Source organism: Brassica napus, chromosome C7 (assembly GCF_020379485.1).
Source record: "Brassica napus cultivar Da-Ae chromosome C7, Da-Ae, whole genome shotgun sequence".
Lineage (NCBI taxonomy): Eukaryota > Viridiplantae > Streptophyta > Magnoliopsida > Brassicales > Brassicaceae > Brassica > Brassica napus.
This window is the reverse complement of record NC_063450.1, coordinates 39,636,760-39,656,017: the sequence shown is the minus strand read 5'-3', so window position 1 is coordinate 39,656,017 and position 19,258 is coordinate 39,636,760. Positions and strand designations below refer to the sequence as shown.

The 19,258-nt window shown below is 33.3% G+C and overlaps 2 protein-coding genes across 2 annotated transcripts; both read right to left on the bottom strand.

The window, feature by feature from the left end:
• Window positions 1–5,635: 5,635 nt before the first annotated feature.
• LOC106349238 (LOB domain-containing protein 25) lies at window positions 5,636–8,223 on the bottom strand. The gene is made up of 2 exons (XM_048762119.1): window positions 7,942–8,223; window positions 5,636–6,271 (listed from the first exon to the last, which is right to left on the bottom strand). The coding sequence occupies exon 2, from the start codon at window positions 6,251–6,253 to the stop codon at window positions 5,855–5,857; it is 399 nt and encodes a 132-aa protein (XP_048618076.1). The 5' UTR covers window positions 6,254–6,271; window positions 7,942–8,223; the 3' UTR covers window positions 5,636–5,854.
• Window positions 8,224–14,490: 6,267 nt separating this feature from the next.
• On the bottom strand, window positions 14,491–17,823 carry LOC106349239 (denticleless protein homolog). Its single transcript, XM_048762118.1, has 16 exons — window positions 17,570–17,823; window positions 17,356–17,468; window positions 17,137–17,245; window positions 16,962–17,026; window positions 16,828–16,866; window positions 16,636–16,732; window positions 16,476–16,566; window positions 16,323–16,386; window positions 16,163–16,239; window positions 15,985–16,066; window positions 15,785–15,864; window positions 15,582–15,666; window positions 15,413–15,481; window positions 15,253–15,320; window positions 15,101–15,149; window positions 14,491–14,982 (listed from the first exon to the last, which is right to left on the bottom strand). The coding sequence occupies exons 1-16, from the start codon at window positions 17,634–17,636 to the stop codon at window positions 14,614–14,616; spliced, it is 1,524 nt and encodes a 507-aa protein (XP_048618075.1). The 5' UTR covers window positions 17,637–17,823; the 3' UTR covers window positions 14,491–14,613.
• Between the last annotated feature and the right edge of the window lie 1,435 nt (window positions 17,824–19,258).

The window sequence follows — 19,258 nt, the reverse complement described above, 5'->3', positions numbered from 1 at the left end:
ATTATTCAGAATGATTCATCATCATGTGTATTAATTTATAATTTTACTAATAATTTTCTAAATGTAACAGGTTGGTTATATCAAGTACCCCCGGGTAAGGAACAGAGATGATCCATGGGTTACTGTTACAAGACTCAACCCGAGAGGCCGAGTTCAGGGAAGTTCTGAAATGGAAGACCCACTACAACCAAGCACATCCGGCAACTTATGCAGCAGAAGATTTAGCTGGAGTTGGCCTTGTAGTCGATTTAACCGATTTCGGAGAGGAAGCCGTCGTTCACGTAGAGGATGAACCAGTGATTGGAGAGTTTCACCAAGATCCAGATTCAGATTCATCTGGTGATGACGACTCGGAAACATACTACCATTGATTTTTTTTTTTTTTTAAAGAAATACCAAGGAATTTGTTTTTCCTCAGAATTCCCTCGGAATATTCCGACGGAATTCCGAGGAAGATAAGGGTTTCCTCGGAATTCCCTCGGAATATTTCGAGGAAATTCCGAGGAAATAGGGGTTTTAAACCGAAAACAACGTTTTGCGGTTTGAATAACACTTATATAACCCTTATTAAGTGTCTTACACTGATTATGAAGTCAAAAATTTGTTCATTACCCTATAATAAACACTTTTCCGATTGTACGAACGAAATCCCCACAACATAAGAGAAACACTTATACACTTTAATGAACGGTAAAGGGAATATTTTCAATTCGTTTTGAAATTTGTTATTTCATGGTTTATGCTCATCTATACAAAGAATCCTCAATGGTATGCATTACAATTGTATAAGAAATGAAATACGGCAAAAAAAATTGATGTTTTGAAACCCCAAACACTAGTTCCTCGGTATTTCCTTGGAATATTCCGACGGAATTCCGAGGAAGATAAGGGTTTCCTCGGAATTCTCTCGGAATATTCCGAGGAAATTCCGAGGAAATAGGGGTTTTAAACCGAAAACAACGTTTTGCGGTTTGAATAACACTTATATAACCCTTATTAAGTGTCTTAGACTGATTATGAAGTCAAAAATTTGTTCATTACCCTATAATAAACATATTTCCGATTGTATGAACGAAATCCCCACAAAATAAGAGAAACACTTATACACTTTAATGAACAGTAAAGGGAATACTTTCAATTTGTTTTGAAATTTGTTATTTCATGGTTTATGCTCATCTATACAAAGAATCCTCAATGGTATGCATTACAATTGTATAAGAAATGAAATACGGCAAAAAAAATTGATGTTTTGAAACCCCAAACACTAGTTCCTCGGTATTTTCTCGGAATATTCCGACGGAATTCCGAGGAAGATAAGGGTTTCCTCGAAATGCCCTCGGAATATTCCGAGGAAATTCCGAGGAAATAGGGGTTTTAAACTGAAAACAACGTTTTGCGGTTTGAATAACACTTATATAACCCTTATTAAGTGTCTTAGACTGATTATGAAGTCAAAAATTTGTTTCTTACCTTATAATAAACACTTTTCCGATTGTATGAACGAAATCCCGACAACGTAAGAGAAACACTTATACACTTTAATGAACGGTAAAGAGAATATTTTCAATTCGTTTTGAAATTTGTTATTTCATGGTTTATGCTCATCTATACAAAGAATCCTCAATGGTATGCATTACAATTGTATAAAAAATGAAATACGGCAAAAAAAATTGATGTTTTGAAACCCCAAACACTAGTTTCTCAGTATTTCGTCGGAATATTCCGACGGAATTCCGAGGAAGATAAGGGTTTCCTTGGAATTCCCTCGGAATATTCCGAGGAAATTCTGAGGAAATAGGGGTTTTAAACCGAAAACAACGTTTTGCGGTTTGAATAACACTTATATAACCCTTATTAAGTGTCTTAGACTGATTATGAAGTCAAAAATTTGTTCATTACCCTATAATAAACACTTTTCCGATTGTATGAACGAAATCCCCACAACATAAGAGAAACACTTATACACTTTAATGAACGGTAAAGGGAATACTTTCAATTCGTTTTGAAATTTGTTATTTCATGGTTTATGCTCATCTATACAAAGAATCCTCAATGGTATGCATTACAATTGTATAAGAAATGAAATACGGCAAAAAAATTGATGTTTTGAAACCCCAAACACTAGTTCCTCGGTATTTCCTCGGAATATTCCGACGGAATTCCGACGGATATTTTACTATCCGTCGGAATTTCCTCGGAATATTTTCATTTAACCGGGCAAATATTTCGCGAAAATTGAAATTAATATTCCGACGGATAGTATCCGTCGGACCCTAGGTTTTATAACCACGAGCCGCTTCTTCTTCCCCATTTCTCTCTTCTTCCTCTGCGCGACTCCTCCGGCGATTTCGCACTGAAATCCGACGATATCTCCGGCGATCTCCCCCTTCTTTTACACAAATCATGTAAGGACCCTATCCCACTCTCTTAGGTTCTATTTGTTAGGTTTTTATGTTGTTTTGATAGATTTTTGTTAGGGTGATTGGTTAGGATTGTGATTTGGTTGTATAATAGGTTTAGAATTGTGATTTTGTTGAATAATTTGTTTTGTTGAATTGATTTAGAATTTTTTTATAATTTTTTTATTTTTTTGTATTTATAAAATCGATTTTTGCATATAAAATCGATTTTTTGTATTTTACAAAACGATTTTTGTATATAAATTCGATTTTTTGGATTTTACAAAATGTTTTTTGTACATAAATTTAATTTTTTGGATTTTACAGAACATTTTTAGTATCTATAAAACTTTTTTTGTGATTAAAAACTATTATTTGGGATTTAAAATATATATATATATATTATTAAAACTATTTTTTGTAATTATTAAACTATTTTTTATTTATTAAAACTATTTTTTGTTTATTAGAACTATTTTTATATATTTATTAAACATTTTTATATCTATAAAACTTTTTTTGTGATTAAAAACTATTATTTGGGAGTTTTTTTAAAAATATATATATATATATATTATATAAATTTCTATATTTATTAAACATTTTTAATATTATTAAAACTATTTTTTGTAATTATTAAACTATTTTTTATTTATTAAAACTATTTTTTGTTTATTAGAACTATTTTTATATATTTATTAAAAAAATTTAATATCTATAAATCATTTTTTGTGATTAAAAACTATTATTTGGGATTTTTTTTTAAAAAAAAAATTAATTTATATATTTTTATATTTATTAAATATATTTTTTTAAATTTACACGTCTCATGATGATCAGACCCGGCCTCGACAGCGTCGTGGTCGTGGTGGTACGGGGAGCTAGTCTCGGGATTCCAGCCATTTTCAGGATTCTTCTTCGCCCCACAGCTCCTACCATACATCTCCCTCTACTGCACCCGCTCCTGCTCCTCTCGCTCCCGCTGCTGCATCCACTCCTGCTCCTCCGGGTCCTCCGGCAGTGATGAGTGGTGTGGAGTTGGTTCAACAGTCCGGTCATGACCATCTTCCCTATCTCACTCCGTATCCACATGGACGGGGTCAAACATGGAAATTAAACATATATTTTTTTTCTTTAAATTTGGATTCATTATTAACCGTTTGTTCTTTTTATTAGGTTCAACCAATCCGGGAACGGGATCAGCGCATGGATCAACCGTATGATGTACTCAGCCCTCGACAGGGGACATCCGACTTTCACTCACTTCCCTACCGACAAGCAGCGTCTGTGGTTTCGTCAGTTTGCGGTAAGTATTCTAATTTTTTACATATATTTTTAATCTTTAATATAAATTTTCTACTAATTGTGTTTTTTTTCCAGCAAGAGTTCAACTGGAATTCCGATGAGACGCTCTTTATCTATCACCACTTCGTCCATAAAGTTATGGACAACTATGGGAAGCAGATCCACGAGTGGAAGAAGAAGTGGGAAATCAATAAGGTTCGATTTAATTTATTAAACAATTTTTTAATTTATTAAACTATTTTGTTATTTATTAAAATATTTTCTTTTTTTATTATTAAAAGGTCCCAAAGTCGATGAACGACACAGTCTGGAAGGAGTTGTGTGCGCATTGGGATAAGGAAGGGATGAAAAAAACTTCTTCCACCAACTCCACCAACCGCAGGAGCGACCGTAAAGGGAAGGGCATCTACAAGTATAACTTGGGTGCTCAATCTACTGCCACTCTGGGAGATCGCATGGTAAGTTCAACCGCTTTTTCTTCAATTATTTGAGTTTCAGAATTTTAATTTATTGTGCATTTCTTCTAATTTCTAATGTTTCTCTAATTTATATTTTTTTCAAGGCGGAAGAAAATGATGGCGAGCCGGTTGATGATCTCGCCTTAATGAGGAGGGCGTATACCAACAAGAAGACCGGCAAGATTGATGACGGTCTTGTGAGGGACGTGGTCGACCTGGTCCAAACTCAGGTGGTAGACGAAGTGTCTCAGCTTCAAACCGAGGATGACGCTTCGACGGCTTCGACCAACTTGTCCCGGTTTCGAATCAACGAAATCGTTGAATCGGTAAGTTCTTTTTTTTAAAGTTCAATTTATTTATTTCTTGATTTTTATTTTATCATCAATTTACATTATTTAAATTTGGCTATTTATATTTCAGTCGGTTCCAAAGAAGAAGGGACGTTTGGTCGGTTTGGGTCGTCGCTCCCGGTCGGCTGCTCCTTCTTCTGCACCACCGCCATATGTTGATCCAGAAGTTCTTACGGCTCAGCTAAAGGACAAGGATGATCGGATATCTGCGTTGGAGACCCAGATGGCAGCTCAACAGGCGGGCTATGAGACACAGAAGAGGCTGAACGAGTAGATGATGGAGATGATGAAGAGGATGTACCCGAACGAGGTGTTCCCGAACATTCAAGACCCGTAGTTTTTTTTTTTTTTACCAAAAACTTGAAATGTTTTATTTTTATTTGTAGAACTTTGAATTATCTAATATGTTTTCAGTTTTAATTTTAATTTTTTATTTTCGAATTTAAATTCCACAAATTTTAATTTAAAAAAAAAAAAAAATTAAAAAAAATAATTTTTTCGAAATTCCGAGGAAAAGCACCCTCGGAAATTTCCGACGACCTTTTCCTCGGAATAAGTCGTCGGAATTTTAAAAAATAATCCGAGGGAATGTTCCTCGGAATTTTCCGAGGGACTACGTTCCTCGGAAATTTCCGAGGGCCACGTTCCTCGGAAATTCCCGATGCAAATTCCGAGGAAGATTTCGTCGGAACTTCCGAGGATTGGACCATCGGAAATTTCCTCGGAATATACCGAGGAAGTCCTCCCTCGGTATATTCCGAGGAACTTTCCGACGATCTAGTGGTCCTCGGAGTTTCCTCGGAAATTCAGTTCCTCGGAATTCCGTCGGAAATTTCCGAGGGATTTCCGAGGAAAAATGAATTTCCGAGGAGTTATTTCCGACGACTTTTTTCGTCGGTATGTCGTCGGAATAACCTTATTCCGGCGACATACCGACGATTTTTTCCCTCAGTATGCCGCTGTTTTGTTGTAGTGATCATTCTAACAATTTGATTATTTAAGTTGGTTGAAATGCTTTTGGTAAAAGTTAGGTAGCACATTTTAGCAAAGTATTTTGAGGTTCAGACATGAATCCAACTTTCAAGATTGAGTTCATTTGTGTGAATTATTAATCTAGTTCAAATTATCGAAATGCAAGTTATGATTAAGCGAAGACAACCACATACATCAGTTACTATATTTGCATGTTTGACATATTCACAAATATCCTTTGACCTCCATGTAAAAGAAAATACAATTTAAATTACACATACGCATGCATATCATAAATAAACATACACATACATATACATGCATGGATGTTCTCGTCAACATATATATTCCAAGATTTCCCGGTGACCAGTCAACCTCTCCGGGCTCCATAAACCGAAGTCGTTTCACCACCAAGGCAACTAGCATACCTCATGATATCAGCATTAGTCTCCTCTAGTTCCCTTTGCAGCCCCAAGACCTGTCTTTGGAGCACTGAGATGGCCCCAACGCAACCATACACTGGATCTCTTAGCCTTGCTTCCGCCTCGTAAGCAAGCGAGTTTACTGCATCTTCTCGTTGATGTGGCTCCACCTCCTGGAGGATCTTGCTGACGTTGCTTGCCCCGAATATCCGGTGGACGTTCGCAAACTTTTTAGGTTCCTCTGGCGGAAAATACGGTGCGAATACGCAGTCTGAAGTGCACTTCCGCCGGAGGAACTTGCATGCCGCGCACGGTGAGTTTGTATAGTTGGAATACGACGACGACATCTTTTTGTTATATTTCCCCTGATATTTAGTTGTGGAAAAGAAAACAAAAAACAATGTAATCACATATGGAGATTTGAGGAATTACAAGATTGGTATGAATTTTGATCCTTATCGATATTGCAATTCTTTAAATTTCCTCGTTTTATATATTAGTAACTTTTTTTTATATATCAGTAACTTTTACACAATGTGTATATGTATGTGTACACAGTATAAACATTCAAACATTTTTAAAATATTGTTTCCATTTTGTGTTGGTATAATTAGAAAAATATACGTTATCATCAACGTACGTAATTGATTATAAGCATAAGATGATCTTAGTCTTTTAATCCGCACAGTTCAGTAATCTTAGTAACAAAAGCATATATAGATAATAGTCTCATCTGATGACAGGGTTATGTATACTTTGCATTTTTCGTATTATACACTAGACATAGATCTTTTGGTATAGCATGGCTTTTGTCATAAACATAATTAAGTATTTGTGTGCCAGGGGCTGGAATTTCGGGTACCCATTCGGTTCAGTTCGGGTATATTCGGGTTTCGGGTTTTTGGGGTCAAAAATTTCAGCCCCATTCGGATATTTCTAAATTTCGGTTCGGTTTCGGTTCAGATCTTTGCGGATTCGGTTCGAGTTCAGATAACCCATTAATTTTTTAATTTTTTAAAAAATTTATTATATACATTAAATTTCTCAAAATGTATAAAAAATATTATATTACATACAAACTTGAATAACATATGTCAAAATACCTAAACTTAACATATAATTTTATTTGGTTTGAATATTTGGATAGATAATTAATAGATATTTCAAATATTTTTGGTGTTTTGAGTATATTTTAGTTATCTTATACATTTACTTTTGACTATTTGTATACATTTTCAAGTATTTTGGACAATTTAAAAATATTTTATATATTTTGAATGTTTTTAATAGACATTAAATCTAAAATATATTTATATAAGGGGATATAGAAATCTATTTCGGATACATTCGGATACCGGGAATATTTCGGTTCGAGTCGGATTCGGTTCCGGTTCTTTAGATACCAAAATTTTAAACCAGTTCGGATATTAAATCAATTTCGGTTTGGGTTCGATACTATTTTTTGAGTCGGGTTAGGTTCGGTTCTTCGGATTCGAATTTTTTGTCCAGCCCTATGTGTGCCCCTAAATTTGGCAAAAAAAAAACAAGGGAAATTGACTTTTTCCTATCAATCTTTGATTACTCTTTTTTCTTTTAGTTCGAACATAATTATTGTCGACCATAAATTTCTGTTCTTGGCGTTTAGTTTAGAAGATTTTTTTCTGATTTTGTCATCCACTAACACTTTCTGCCTCTCTGACTCTGAAAATCTCCTCATCTATACAACAAATATGGTTCAATTTCTTGAATCTATTATCTCACAAAATGGCTTATATGCTTAAGGGTCAGTGATTCAGTATTTTATCTTCAATATATATATATAAGAGGTCATGAAATTTACATTGCACTTCAAACTTTTTAATTTGTAAATAATTAAAGGTCATCCAATTGTAACTTGAAAGTTCAAGATCAGTGATAAAATCTTCATGATTTAAACTCTCTAATATCATATAACCTATTAACATAAAAGTACAGTATATATTATGCAAGTGTGTATGTAAATTGGTTGAGTAGAATGAAACACGTTTGCTCTTACCTTTTGATGGAGCAACAAGAGTAAGTCCCCTTGATAACTACTCAGAATTGTTTGCTCTTCTTCGTTTCTCTCTTCTATGTATTAACTATGATATGAAGAGGAGATGGAAAATCCTCAAGAGGATCTTCAATTATTGAGATTCTTTTGTCATCTTAAGAGAGAAACCCTAGTCAGAGACAAAGAGGAGTTTCTAAGGGGAAAGTTGGATGAGAAAAGAGATAGGGATCAGAGAGAGAAAGTGTGTGTGTGTGGGCAAAAAGTATATTTGGTGCTATGAGCGAGAAAGAAGCTGAATATAATGAGATTGCAAAAAGACAAATTAGCTTCAATTAATTGAGGACCTAAAATAGTGAACTTACAAGGAATACCTCCTAAACGTAAAATTTTTAGTCCATTTGATAGCCTTCCAGTAATTTAAAACATTTTCGTAGCTTCATTTTGAAGCAAATTATTCTGTGTAAATCACAAACTAAGAGATTCTACTTGCAATATATCCAACTTTTCAATATATGGACTATATATATATTTGATTAATTTGGGGTTATCCAAGATCTATGGAAGAATCCACACTGATATTAAAAGGGGAGCTGCAACCCACAAATAAACTCTATTTTTGGATATCCAAATGGACAATAAACAACGGGTTCATATCCGTATGGCATTTGGAGCAAATAAATTTGTACCGGAGAAAATCGATCTCTAGCCTAGATATATTCTCTGATTATATATATATATATATTGATGATTGAGAAATGTGTTTAGAAAAATCCTTTGGTAAACTTGAATTGTCCGTATTATACATGCAGAATTATCCGTCGATTTAAATGTTTCGTAGAAAATTTCTATTATGAAATCATTATCCGTGATGTTGTTTATCATTATTGCATAGATATTATTATATATGTTGCAATACTATATGTAATAAAATTATATGATGATCTAACTGATTATTTATCCAGTGCTAATTTTTTTTTTTGAATTAGCGTACTTATATCTAAATGACAAAACTCAATTTGATAAAAGAATTCGGAACCAAACTTTTTTTTTTGAGTAATTTGGAACCAAACCTTTTTTCTTGCTTAAAAATTTGGAACCAAACTCGAATACTGCTTTTCGACCAATGTATAATTTGAACTTCAATTCCGAGGGCTTTGACCTTTTCTCAAGGTTTGGTATTTTTTCTTACAAAATAATGTTTGTGAAGTCTTTGGTCCACTTCTTAATATCGGAGTATATTGTTTTAAAATTAAATTCAGAAGGTTTTCGGAAATAAAGTAACAAAGACGTCCCCAACTATTGAAGACCTGAGAAAATCCGACATACAAACTGTCATTTTGTTTGGTTGAATTTAACTTTTAACATATAAGTTTATAACCCCCAATGATTTTTTGTCCGTCTCTCTCGAAAATGATTAATACCTTTTGGAGTTTTATTTAATTAATTAACTACTTTAATTAATTATCTACTGTGTTCATTTAAAATTTCCGGCATATACTCTGATGGTTGAGCCAAATGCTTAAATATCAAAACTGTACATAGCATATTTTCTATAGTATATTATCTGAAATATGCAATAGAATAAATCAAGATTTCTATAAACAACTTTCTTTTTCTCTAAACAAACTATACGGCCATTATCACTTTAAATTAGTTGTTAAATCAGTGTTTCCGCATATATTTATTGAATTGTGTGTATAATAAGGCTTTTTAGTTCATAGAAAAAAATATACAAAGAAAATATATTTGATCATATAAAAACAGTGATGTGTTTCGATTCTTTTCCAATTTTTATTTTATATCACTAAAGCATGTGCTGAATCTGAATCATGGAATTTATGATCTTGATTGGTAGAGCACTACCATAAGCATTATTAATTATATACCATATATTAATTTTTGTAAGAAAATTATATATGACTCATTTAATTATCTACCAATCACTTTATTAATATATAAATGAGAGCATATAGTTTATGCAGCACAGTAATTATATAGCATAGTGCTACTGTTTTATCATCGATTCTACCAATGAAAGACTATATTTCTAAAATTATATTTAGCAAATTAGCAATGTTTTTTTATTAAAAGCAAATTAGCTTGTACTGATGTACATATAAGAGTCATTGTGCTCAGCTAGACAACTTCAATCATCCAAACAAAGTAAAGTCTTTGGCTTTGAATGGTGACCAAGGAACGAAAGGGAACATTGAATTCCTTAACATTCCTAAAAAAATCACCATTCACAAGGAATAGTTTTTCCTTCTTGTTCTTCTCCATTTTTTTTTTGTAGAGAAATATAGAACAAAAGCATTTCTTGTTAAATTTGATAAGGAACAAGCATTCTTTTTCATTCCTGCAATTTTATTCCTATACGTTCTTTTCCTATTCGTTCCTTGTGTTCCTGAAAAGGTCACCAGTCGGAGCTTTTGAGATTTTACCAAACGTTGTTGTTTTTCTCAACTAAAAGCAAACTAAGTAGTTTGTATGTCATTTTTAACCTATGATTAGATGCACACCAAAATTTATTACTATTTTTAATATTAAGAGGTCTGAATTTCAAATCACAGAAAATAAAAAATTATGTAAATTAACGAAATTTTCTTACAAGAGATCTGCACCATCGCGCAAAAAATATTGTATGAATTCTATAAAACAGTTCGAGTGATACAATTAGATATGAATCTTTATAAAACATGTAGAATTGTTGGACGTAGAATCATCGGTAATATTTTTCATAGTTTATAGTATTATAATTATTGCCGCAAAAATATATGAAATTATATAAGTGCAATATTTGGTAGCGTGTGCATTATACCAATGATTAGTTAAGATAATCATTGGCAAACATTACGTTACCTTTTTGGTAACGGTACTTTACGTATTGAATGTTTAAACAGTACTTTATACGTATTTAATTCCCTGATTAGATTTCAGTGTATGCATATATATCAAAATGTTCAACAAGAAAGTATGAAAATAATATGATACTGAAAGAAAAAGGAAAAAGGAAAAAGGAAAAAGGAAAAAAGATAAAGGGGAAAGATAAACCCAATTTTTTTTTTTTTTTTTGTACTTAGGTAAACCCAATTTAGATCCCAAAAAATGGATGCACTTGAATACGCATGAATAAAACATTGGTGCATAATCTAGTAAAAAGGAAAATCAGTATAATATATGTGTGTACATATGCATGCACCTATAAGTTGGTAAGGTATGCTTATCAATTAAATATTTGGGATACCGAAAGTCTTGCTCGATTCCAACCTTTTCTTTTCCATTTTCTTTGAAGCAAAAACATATATATATATTTGCTCGCAATCTAGTAACTAATATTTTTATAAAATTTTCAGATATTATTTGAAATTAAAAAATATTAAAATGCTTTCCCTATAAATCATACGATTATGCTTATTCCCACGACTAAAAAGTAAAAAAAAAATTATATTTATTATTTTATTTTATTTTTATACAAAAAACAAAAAAAATATAAATGGTAACATTCCGTCCAATTATAAAACGCTTTCAACATTCTGTCCTTATTGTCAACAAAATTTACTAAATGTTTGATACAATAAAAACCCTACAAATTAATATTTGATAAACTAATACACATAAAAATAATATTTTTTTCTATTTCAGTTTGGACAAATATAAAATATAAAATAATTTAATAAAATAATAAACTTTTAAGTATATTATTGTCAAAATTATAAATTAAATCTTTGTTATATACTATAAAACATGGATAATGTCTTCTTCCTCCACCAGAACTATTCCTTAAAAAGGAAAAATTGATGCTAATCATATTACAACTCCACAAATGTTTTTTAAAAGAAGAAGCTAAAACTATAACTGCACCTATTATTATTATTATTATTATTATTATTATTATTATTATTATTATTATTATTATTATTATTATTATTTTATTTTTCTTATAACTGCACCTATTAGAATCAACTTCAGATCGAAAAGTTTAAAATATAACAGTTAGGAGTGGCTCATAAGCTGATTCCTTTGAGTGGAAGCAATTATCGATGGTTCCATCGCGGGATTGCCCAATAAACATGAGTTGCCTTCGATAAAAAGTAGGGGCTAAGAGCATCTCCAACCCCAATACAAAAAAAACTGCAAAATGAAATGGAAAATACAGTAATGAACAAACAAAAAATACATTATTTTACAGTTTTTTTTTTGCAGCGGGGTTAAAGATGCTCTAAGCCTGTAGTCCTTCCGGCAAATATAAGCAAAACATTGTATTGTTTATTTTCACAATATGAAACGAGTTCTGAAGAAGTTGGGTTATGGTGGTGGTGATTTGTCAATCATGGCTTACGTACGTTGATTCTGAAACCTCCTTACCCACCTCAGCCTATGAAGATGCGGGAATCACCATCATTACTCATCAATCATCATCAACGAGATAGGGATCGTTTTATGTTATTGGACATTGTGTTGTGGGAATTGGATATGTGTTACGAAGCATGCAAACCAAATTTGTTGGCCATCTCAAAGAAGATTAAAAAGGAATCTCTTTTCCTCACTTTTTTTTTTTTCCTCACTTTTCTTGAAGAGATGTACGGCTGTTACAATGTTCTCGGCGTAGCAGCACCTCATGATCCCTCCTCGTCAACTATAGACGACTTAGTATTTGTAGACTTGAAAACTCTTTACACACGCCTATTACCTGTTGACCAGAGTGAATCCGTACAAAAAGATCCTAAGCGGATGAAATTAGAGGAGCCTCTTGATTATTCTCCTCCTCTAGACATCTCTTCTCCCCTCGAGCCATGTGTCTTCTTGGACAGCCCTTGTCACCCTCCTCTTTTTATTCGTTATGAAATAGTAGGAGAAATGTTGGGTTCTTCTGGTGAGTTTTCAGCCATGGCTAGTGTTGATTTGGAGGAAGAATTGGTTGATGCCTATAAGAGAGCCGGAATCATCATCACTCCCCCACGAGCTCATACTATGTCAGTGGACATTGTTTTGTGGGCTATGGAAAATCCTGCCACCTTTTTTCAACCAAGAGCAATGGTTATATTCTCTGACAATATGTCAAAGAAGGAAATGATTTATACAATGCCCTTGAAGCTTTGCGTTACAGAAATTACTATGTTTTTGTATTCAATCGCCGTGGCCCCCCGGTATTCTATTGGCCGAGCATAGTCTGCCATAGTTACTAGGATGCATGTTACTAGACATTCTCTTCTGGGCAATGAACTATGATGATCAACCACTTAATGTGTTGCTCATCACACAAGTCAAAGACACCAAGTCGTGTGACTCTGTTATGCAAGCCTTGGAGCGCAGAGGCTCAATGTTATCTTTAAACTACCATCACATCCCATTGACAGCTTTGAGTCATTTTGTAAAAGCCCACCAGCTCACATGTTGAAGCCGCTCACAGACCTGATCCAAAGCCAAATGCTTGGATGGTTTCCGTTGCACGTGTACTGGTTGGTGGACGACTGCCCTTCCAATTCCCATCCCGAGGAGTTTCGTTCTCTTTTTCTCTCAACTACTAGAGAGAAGGGTTATCCTGAGTGTGAGGCAGTGAATGCTTGTGTTGACGACAAGAGCAATTTTTCTGATGATCGGATCAAGCTTTATCGAAAGTCAGGACTGCGGGTGAGATGCATACCTGAAATGGATAAAATCACTTAGATGTCATTGGACATGTCTAGGTTGATACGGCATCGACAATTTAATTTTTTGGTAATCTCGAAACCCTTCAAAGATGCTTTGTTTGATAGTGTTGTTGGAGCTCTTAAAAAGAGGGGTTGCAATGTTCAGTTCGAGACTGTTGATTACATGCTCACATTTGGAAGCTCACTTTGGTCTGCAAAAAGCATATTAGATGGAAGTTGCCGTGACCCTCTCTATCTATTGGAGGCATCTCACTTCTGACTACTAGAAGTTGCAACTTCCCCCACAACCTGCTTAAGAAACAACAATGTATGCCTCCTCCTTTTGTTTTGTTTTGTTTTCTTTCTTTCTTTCTATCTTTGTTATTGCCAAAAACCAGCATGCATTGACATTTTCGGTAAACTATGTAATTTAAATGATTTGCTGTTTTATCGAAAAAAAAAAAAGTAATGATAAGGAAACTATTGCAGTTGATGAGAATATAAGATATGGTCGATCAAATCCTCCAAATGAATCTTATTAGTTGTGGTACTTATGATTTAGTAATCATAGGTTTGGGACTTTGTGAATTGGTTGTTGAAGAAATGTATAACGCGGAAAAATGTCGACAGAATTATTGCAAGTCAAGTATTAGTCTATGCATGTGGCCACGACAATCAAATCATTAGAAGATATGCACAATTATTTGATCAAATATTATTCTACAAATGCACATCTTTTCTTTTTACATAATTTTATATACATCGAATCTAATCTAGTGGTGTCCAATCTTAGTTACAATCCAATATTTTCATTCCGTCTTTTCTTTTGTTTATAGAGAAAAATTGAGTGTTAATAGTCTGATAATATTTAAAATCACTGCTTGTTAAAATAAAACGTTTATGTTCTGATAATCATTTAGAATTGTTAGTAAAACTAGTAGCTTCAGATTCACTTTATGCAAAAATTTCAGATACAGCCTGAATCTAATAAAATCTTACATATTTCTGTACAACAATAACAATCTTTGGAAAAGGAGAAACATGTTTAGGGAGTGACCAGGAAGTAATCTCTAATGGTTCGCCTTTTGACAGAGGAAGGAGGGTTTAGGACAGATGATGGACTGTTGACCGTGGTTTCTGGTGTATTCTCGCACATTTTATCTTCTTCTAATGATGATAATGACAATGTTGATGATGATGATAACGATATTTTCTTCGTCTGAGCCTCTGGAGTTCTGATGATAGGCATAGAATGATTATCTGATGAATGCTTTTGGGGACTCTCAGGTTCTTTGTTAGCATCAAGTCTTTCTACGGCGTCAGTATTTGACAATGAGGTTACTCTGCGTTTAACTCTAGAAGTAGATGCTGTTGGGTTTGAGCAGCGGCTGGTCTCTATGTTCCACAGTCGTACCTAAGTATGAACAGACGTGAAAGTCAGTAATGGGACATAAGGCAAAGACAATACACTAAAAATCATTAGCTTTTGCTTTTTTTCTTCTACCAAACATGTGATGAAATGTTTTTATTACCGTGAAGTCATCTGAAGCTGTAACTACCTTCCCTATCTCTGATTGAGACCTGCACAAGAGATTTTGTTTATTACCATCGTCCATCGAATCTATTTTGTCGGAAAAGTTGGATTCAACGAGAGACAGAAAAAGGCTCGGTGCAGTGGACTTACCAATCTACAGCAGTTACTTCTTTGTCATGGCCTTTCAAGACTGTAGGATCTACATGAGGCTTATTCACCTGAAATTGTAGCTATTCTTTAAGCATTGATAACTCTTGAATCATTGATTTATAAGAGAAAAATGCCAAAATACGTGACAGAGAATTCAAACCTGCCATATGTAAGCGTTTCCGTCGCTTGAACCGCTCAAAATGTGCTCACCATCAAGGCTAATCATTGTCTGCAGAGCAAGATTTCAGAGATGAGTGAGCGTGTGAAAAATGTTAGAAAGCAAATCAAGTGTGTGATTGAAGGGAAAACTGTGGACAGGGTGTTATTACCCTAATGAAAAAAGAATCTATTCGGCAACCAGAGAAAGATTGTACAGGTCCTTTGTCAAGCTGCAGTATGTTGTATAGATAGATTCTGCAACAGTTCATGGAATAGTAGATTTGGTTAGAATTGGATATTTTAAAAGGACTTTCTGAAAGTGCAGGGCAGTCACTAAGTAAAGTTATGAGTGTGAACATATTCAAAATCAAACCTGTTGTCCTTGCATGATGCTGTAAGAAAGGTTCCACTTGAGTCTTGGGACAGGGACACTATACCATGTGCTCTCTTTTCCTGAAGGCCACCAATAAGAAAATAATAACCAGGTTTCAGATTAATAGAGTATCCCTTTGAAACCATTCAGATATAACATAGTGATATTTTCTGAGTCTAGGAATAGGAAGCTTAGTTTACCTTATTGTTTGTTGTGTCTGACTGTGGAGATGCTTGGGCAATGGGAACTTTCAGCTTTCTAGTATCCCAAAATTTCAAGGCGCTGAGAGAACGGTAGAAAAAGTAAAGAATGTAAACAGCATTACTATAAGCTCTGAAATACAATTTACATGAACTAAATTAACGTTAGTGCAAGTACCTATCTGGTGCTCCAGCAGTGGCAATTGTGATCTCATCCTTGAGATAAAGCACAGAGGTAATGCTTGATGAAGCAGCCTGAAAACATGAAGCCATTAGCCAAGAAGATAGAATAGTTAAGTTAGAAGAGAAGAGTCGCAAGAAGAAGCAGGAGTAAAAACCTTGCGACGTCCAATTCGTTTTGAAAGAGGAGAGAGATGGGCTCCTTTAACCATGCCGGTAGAGCTGCATAAATCCCGGAACAACAATCAATAAGATTCAAAGGAAAAAAAGGAGAAAGATCTTCACAGCTAAGGTTAGAGAGAGGGACTTACTTGATGCAAAACTCCTCTTCGTGAGAGGTACTCTTACATCTTAAATCCCATAGCGCAAAACATCCATCTCTTGAACCAGAGACAAGAAGATCTGCAAACATAAAGAGTTAAATCTATCTTCACTGAAAACACCAACTAGTAAATTTATAAAGGAACAAACCAGAGTTTGTTGGATGTGAACACATTGATTTCACAGTTCCTGTATGTCCTATAAGTACTCCAGTACACTTATTCTCCTCAACATCCCATACTTTAATCTGCACCACCAAAATTAAAAGAGAAGCGCGTATACGTCACCATGTTATCCTCGTAAACTAGTCGCTTAAAAGAAAACAAATGAGTCACAACTTACAGTTTGATCACCAGAAGCAGTCAGAAGACAACTATCATCCTGCGATAAATTTAAGATAAATTCACATCAAATCCACAAAATAATCATTGAATCAAACGTATAATACATAGTTCAACGACAAGCAAATGGCAAACCTTGATCCAAGAAACGTCGAAGACCGCATTATTATGAGCAATCCAGTCACGAAACCTAGCATTATCTACACACACAAGATTCCATTTGAAAGAAAACACGACTCAGTATTGAATTAAACCAAAGAAAAAAAAAACAAAAAAATAGGGTTACAAACGGGAAGGAGGGAGATGAGACCTGTGTTCTCTTGGTGAGTTGCAGAAGAGGCGAACTTGTGATTCGAATTAAACAAGCTCACATGTCCATCCTCATCAGACACCGCGAATACTTGTGAGTTCCTGCTACTCTATACGATTTCAACAAACGAATAAATCGTTAAATTGGATCTGAAATTCCACTAAATGCTTAAAAAGATTCCATTAAATTGGATCTAGTGTTGAGAGAATCACACCATACCTTACAGAAGGAGACGGCCAAGGGAGGAGTCCGATAGCCGTCGTGTTCCACAGCAACGCTGGCTATTTCTCTGCAAACCAGCTCGGAATCTGCGAAGAACGGTCGCTTCCTTACTGAAACCAATAAGAAAAATGATTAATCAACACAATCAGGAGAAGCTGAAACTCTCCAAAGCTCGTCAGATCTAAAACCGCAACGCGTGGAGATATATTACCTCGGAATCCGTTGAGCTCTCTTAGTCCGATGTCGACGAAGACGGATCTGGGTCTGGAGTTTTCCATCGGAGATTTCTCTGCAAATCGAATCGAAGAAGCGGTGGAGAAATGTGGTGATGAAGATTTTTTTGTGCCGGGGAAGAAATGGGGTTATAGATGTGGAACACGGCGGGATTAGTCCATTTTGTTTTAGGCGGTGTTGCTCTCTCTTTCACGCGGGAAAATGAATTTTTCTCCAAAAACTCGAAATATTTTTGCTTCGACTTTCTTAAGAAAAATATGGAAAGCGCGTTAATTTTGGTATTCAAAGCCCATTAGTCTCTAATGTTGGCCCATTTAGCGCGGGCTTAACTAAGATAATTTGGTAAATTTATAAGAATCTCTTAACACAACATGGTTGACCATTTTAAATTTTGTGTTCGGTTTTAATTCGGATTTCCATTATCCAAATACTTATGTGTGGTTCGAAAGTACATGTTCCAAAACTTAGCAATTTTAAACAAAATTCATTAACAAATGTTGGAAGCATGATTAACAAGTTGTTGTTAAGAGGAATGACCTATAAATTATTTGAAAAGTGATTTTCAAATTTTGCTTATCTATATTCTGTACAAACACTCTCGCTAAAAAAATGACATAACATACTAATAATGATAACATAGCTTATGGCTAATTATGACATGAATAATTATATTTATTGTTAATTTATATTTTTGGTAAATTTTTATAATATGGTAATAACTTATACATTTAAAGTTGATTTATATTTTTGGTAAACTTTTAATAATATGATAATAACTCATACATCATCATTAAAGTAAATATCTTCAAATATAACATTAAATAGTTTAATAATAAATATTAAAAAAAATTTACAAATTTTGAAATAATATTTAACTACTTTTATTATTATACAAATTTTTCTTAATAAAGAAGTTCTTCAAAATTTTATACAACTTTTAAAAAATTTATAAATTCCTAATCCTAATACCATTAGTTTTTTTTAAAGATCTATAAATTTTAGAAATATATTTATTTTTACCGTTTTGATATTTATACAATTTTTATATCTAATTTTTTCTTAATTTTATACAAGTTCATTTAATATACTTTAACCAAAAAAGGATAAAAATCTAACTAAGATTATAACTTTAAATATAAATATAAAATAAATAAAAATATTTATTTTATCTTAATTTTATTTTTTATTAAATGAAAATAAAAATAAAAATTAAAATATTGGTAAAAATAATAAATTTAAAATATTAACAAAGTTGTATATTAACAAGAATTTAAAATTTAATTTTTTATTGTAGCACATGGTGCATGTTGCAGGAAAACACGTAGTAAAACATAAATAAATCAAAAACTAACAACAATTTTTTTACAAATCTAAGAAATATTATTTAAAATTCAAAAATAAAGCAACAATGTTTGTACCTAAAAAGAAAACTTTTTCATAATAAAATTCCAAATGCAGTTGCCAAAACAATAATCTGAGTATTTGACCAAATACCAAAAATATACATTTAACTGAATATTTAAGCTAATAATTTTTTTTTAATGTTGGTTAATTTTGTTTTTACAAAATATGAAAAATATTACACAAAAGACTATACGGCCGATAATATGTTACATGTTTTATAAAGATTCCTGTCTGAATGCACTATCTTGAACCGCCTTATGAG

Bases quoted from the DNA above. Each gene is read 5' to 3' on its own strand.
- LOC106349239 (XM_048762118.1), bottom strand. From the start codon at position 17,636: ATGGAAAACTCCAGACCCAGATCCGTCTTCGTCGACATCGGACTAAGA. The intron at 17,246-17,355 runs GTATGGTGTGAT...GAAATCGTATAG, and splicing joins TGGCCGTCTCCTTCTGTAAG to AGTAGCAGGAACTCACAAGT. The intron at 15,482-15,581 runs GTAATAACACCC...CTTGCTCTGCAG, and splicing joins TAGATTCTTTTTTCATTAGG to ACAATGATTAGCCTTGATGG.
- LOC106349238 (XM_048762119.1), bottom strand. From the start codon at position 6,253: ATGTCGTCGTCGTATTCCAACTATACAAACTCACCGTGCGCGGCATGC.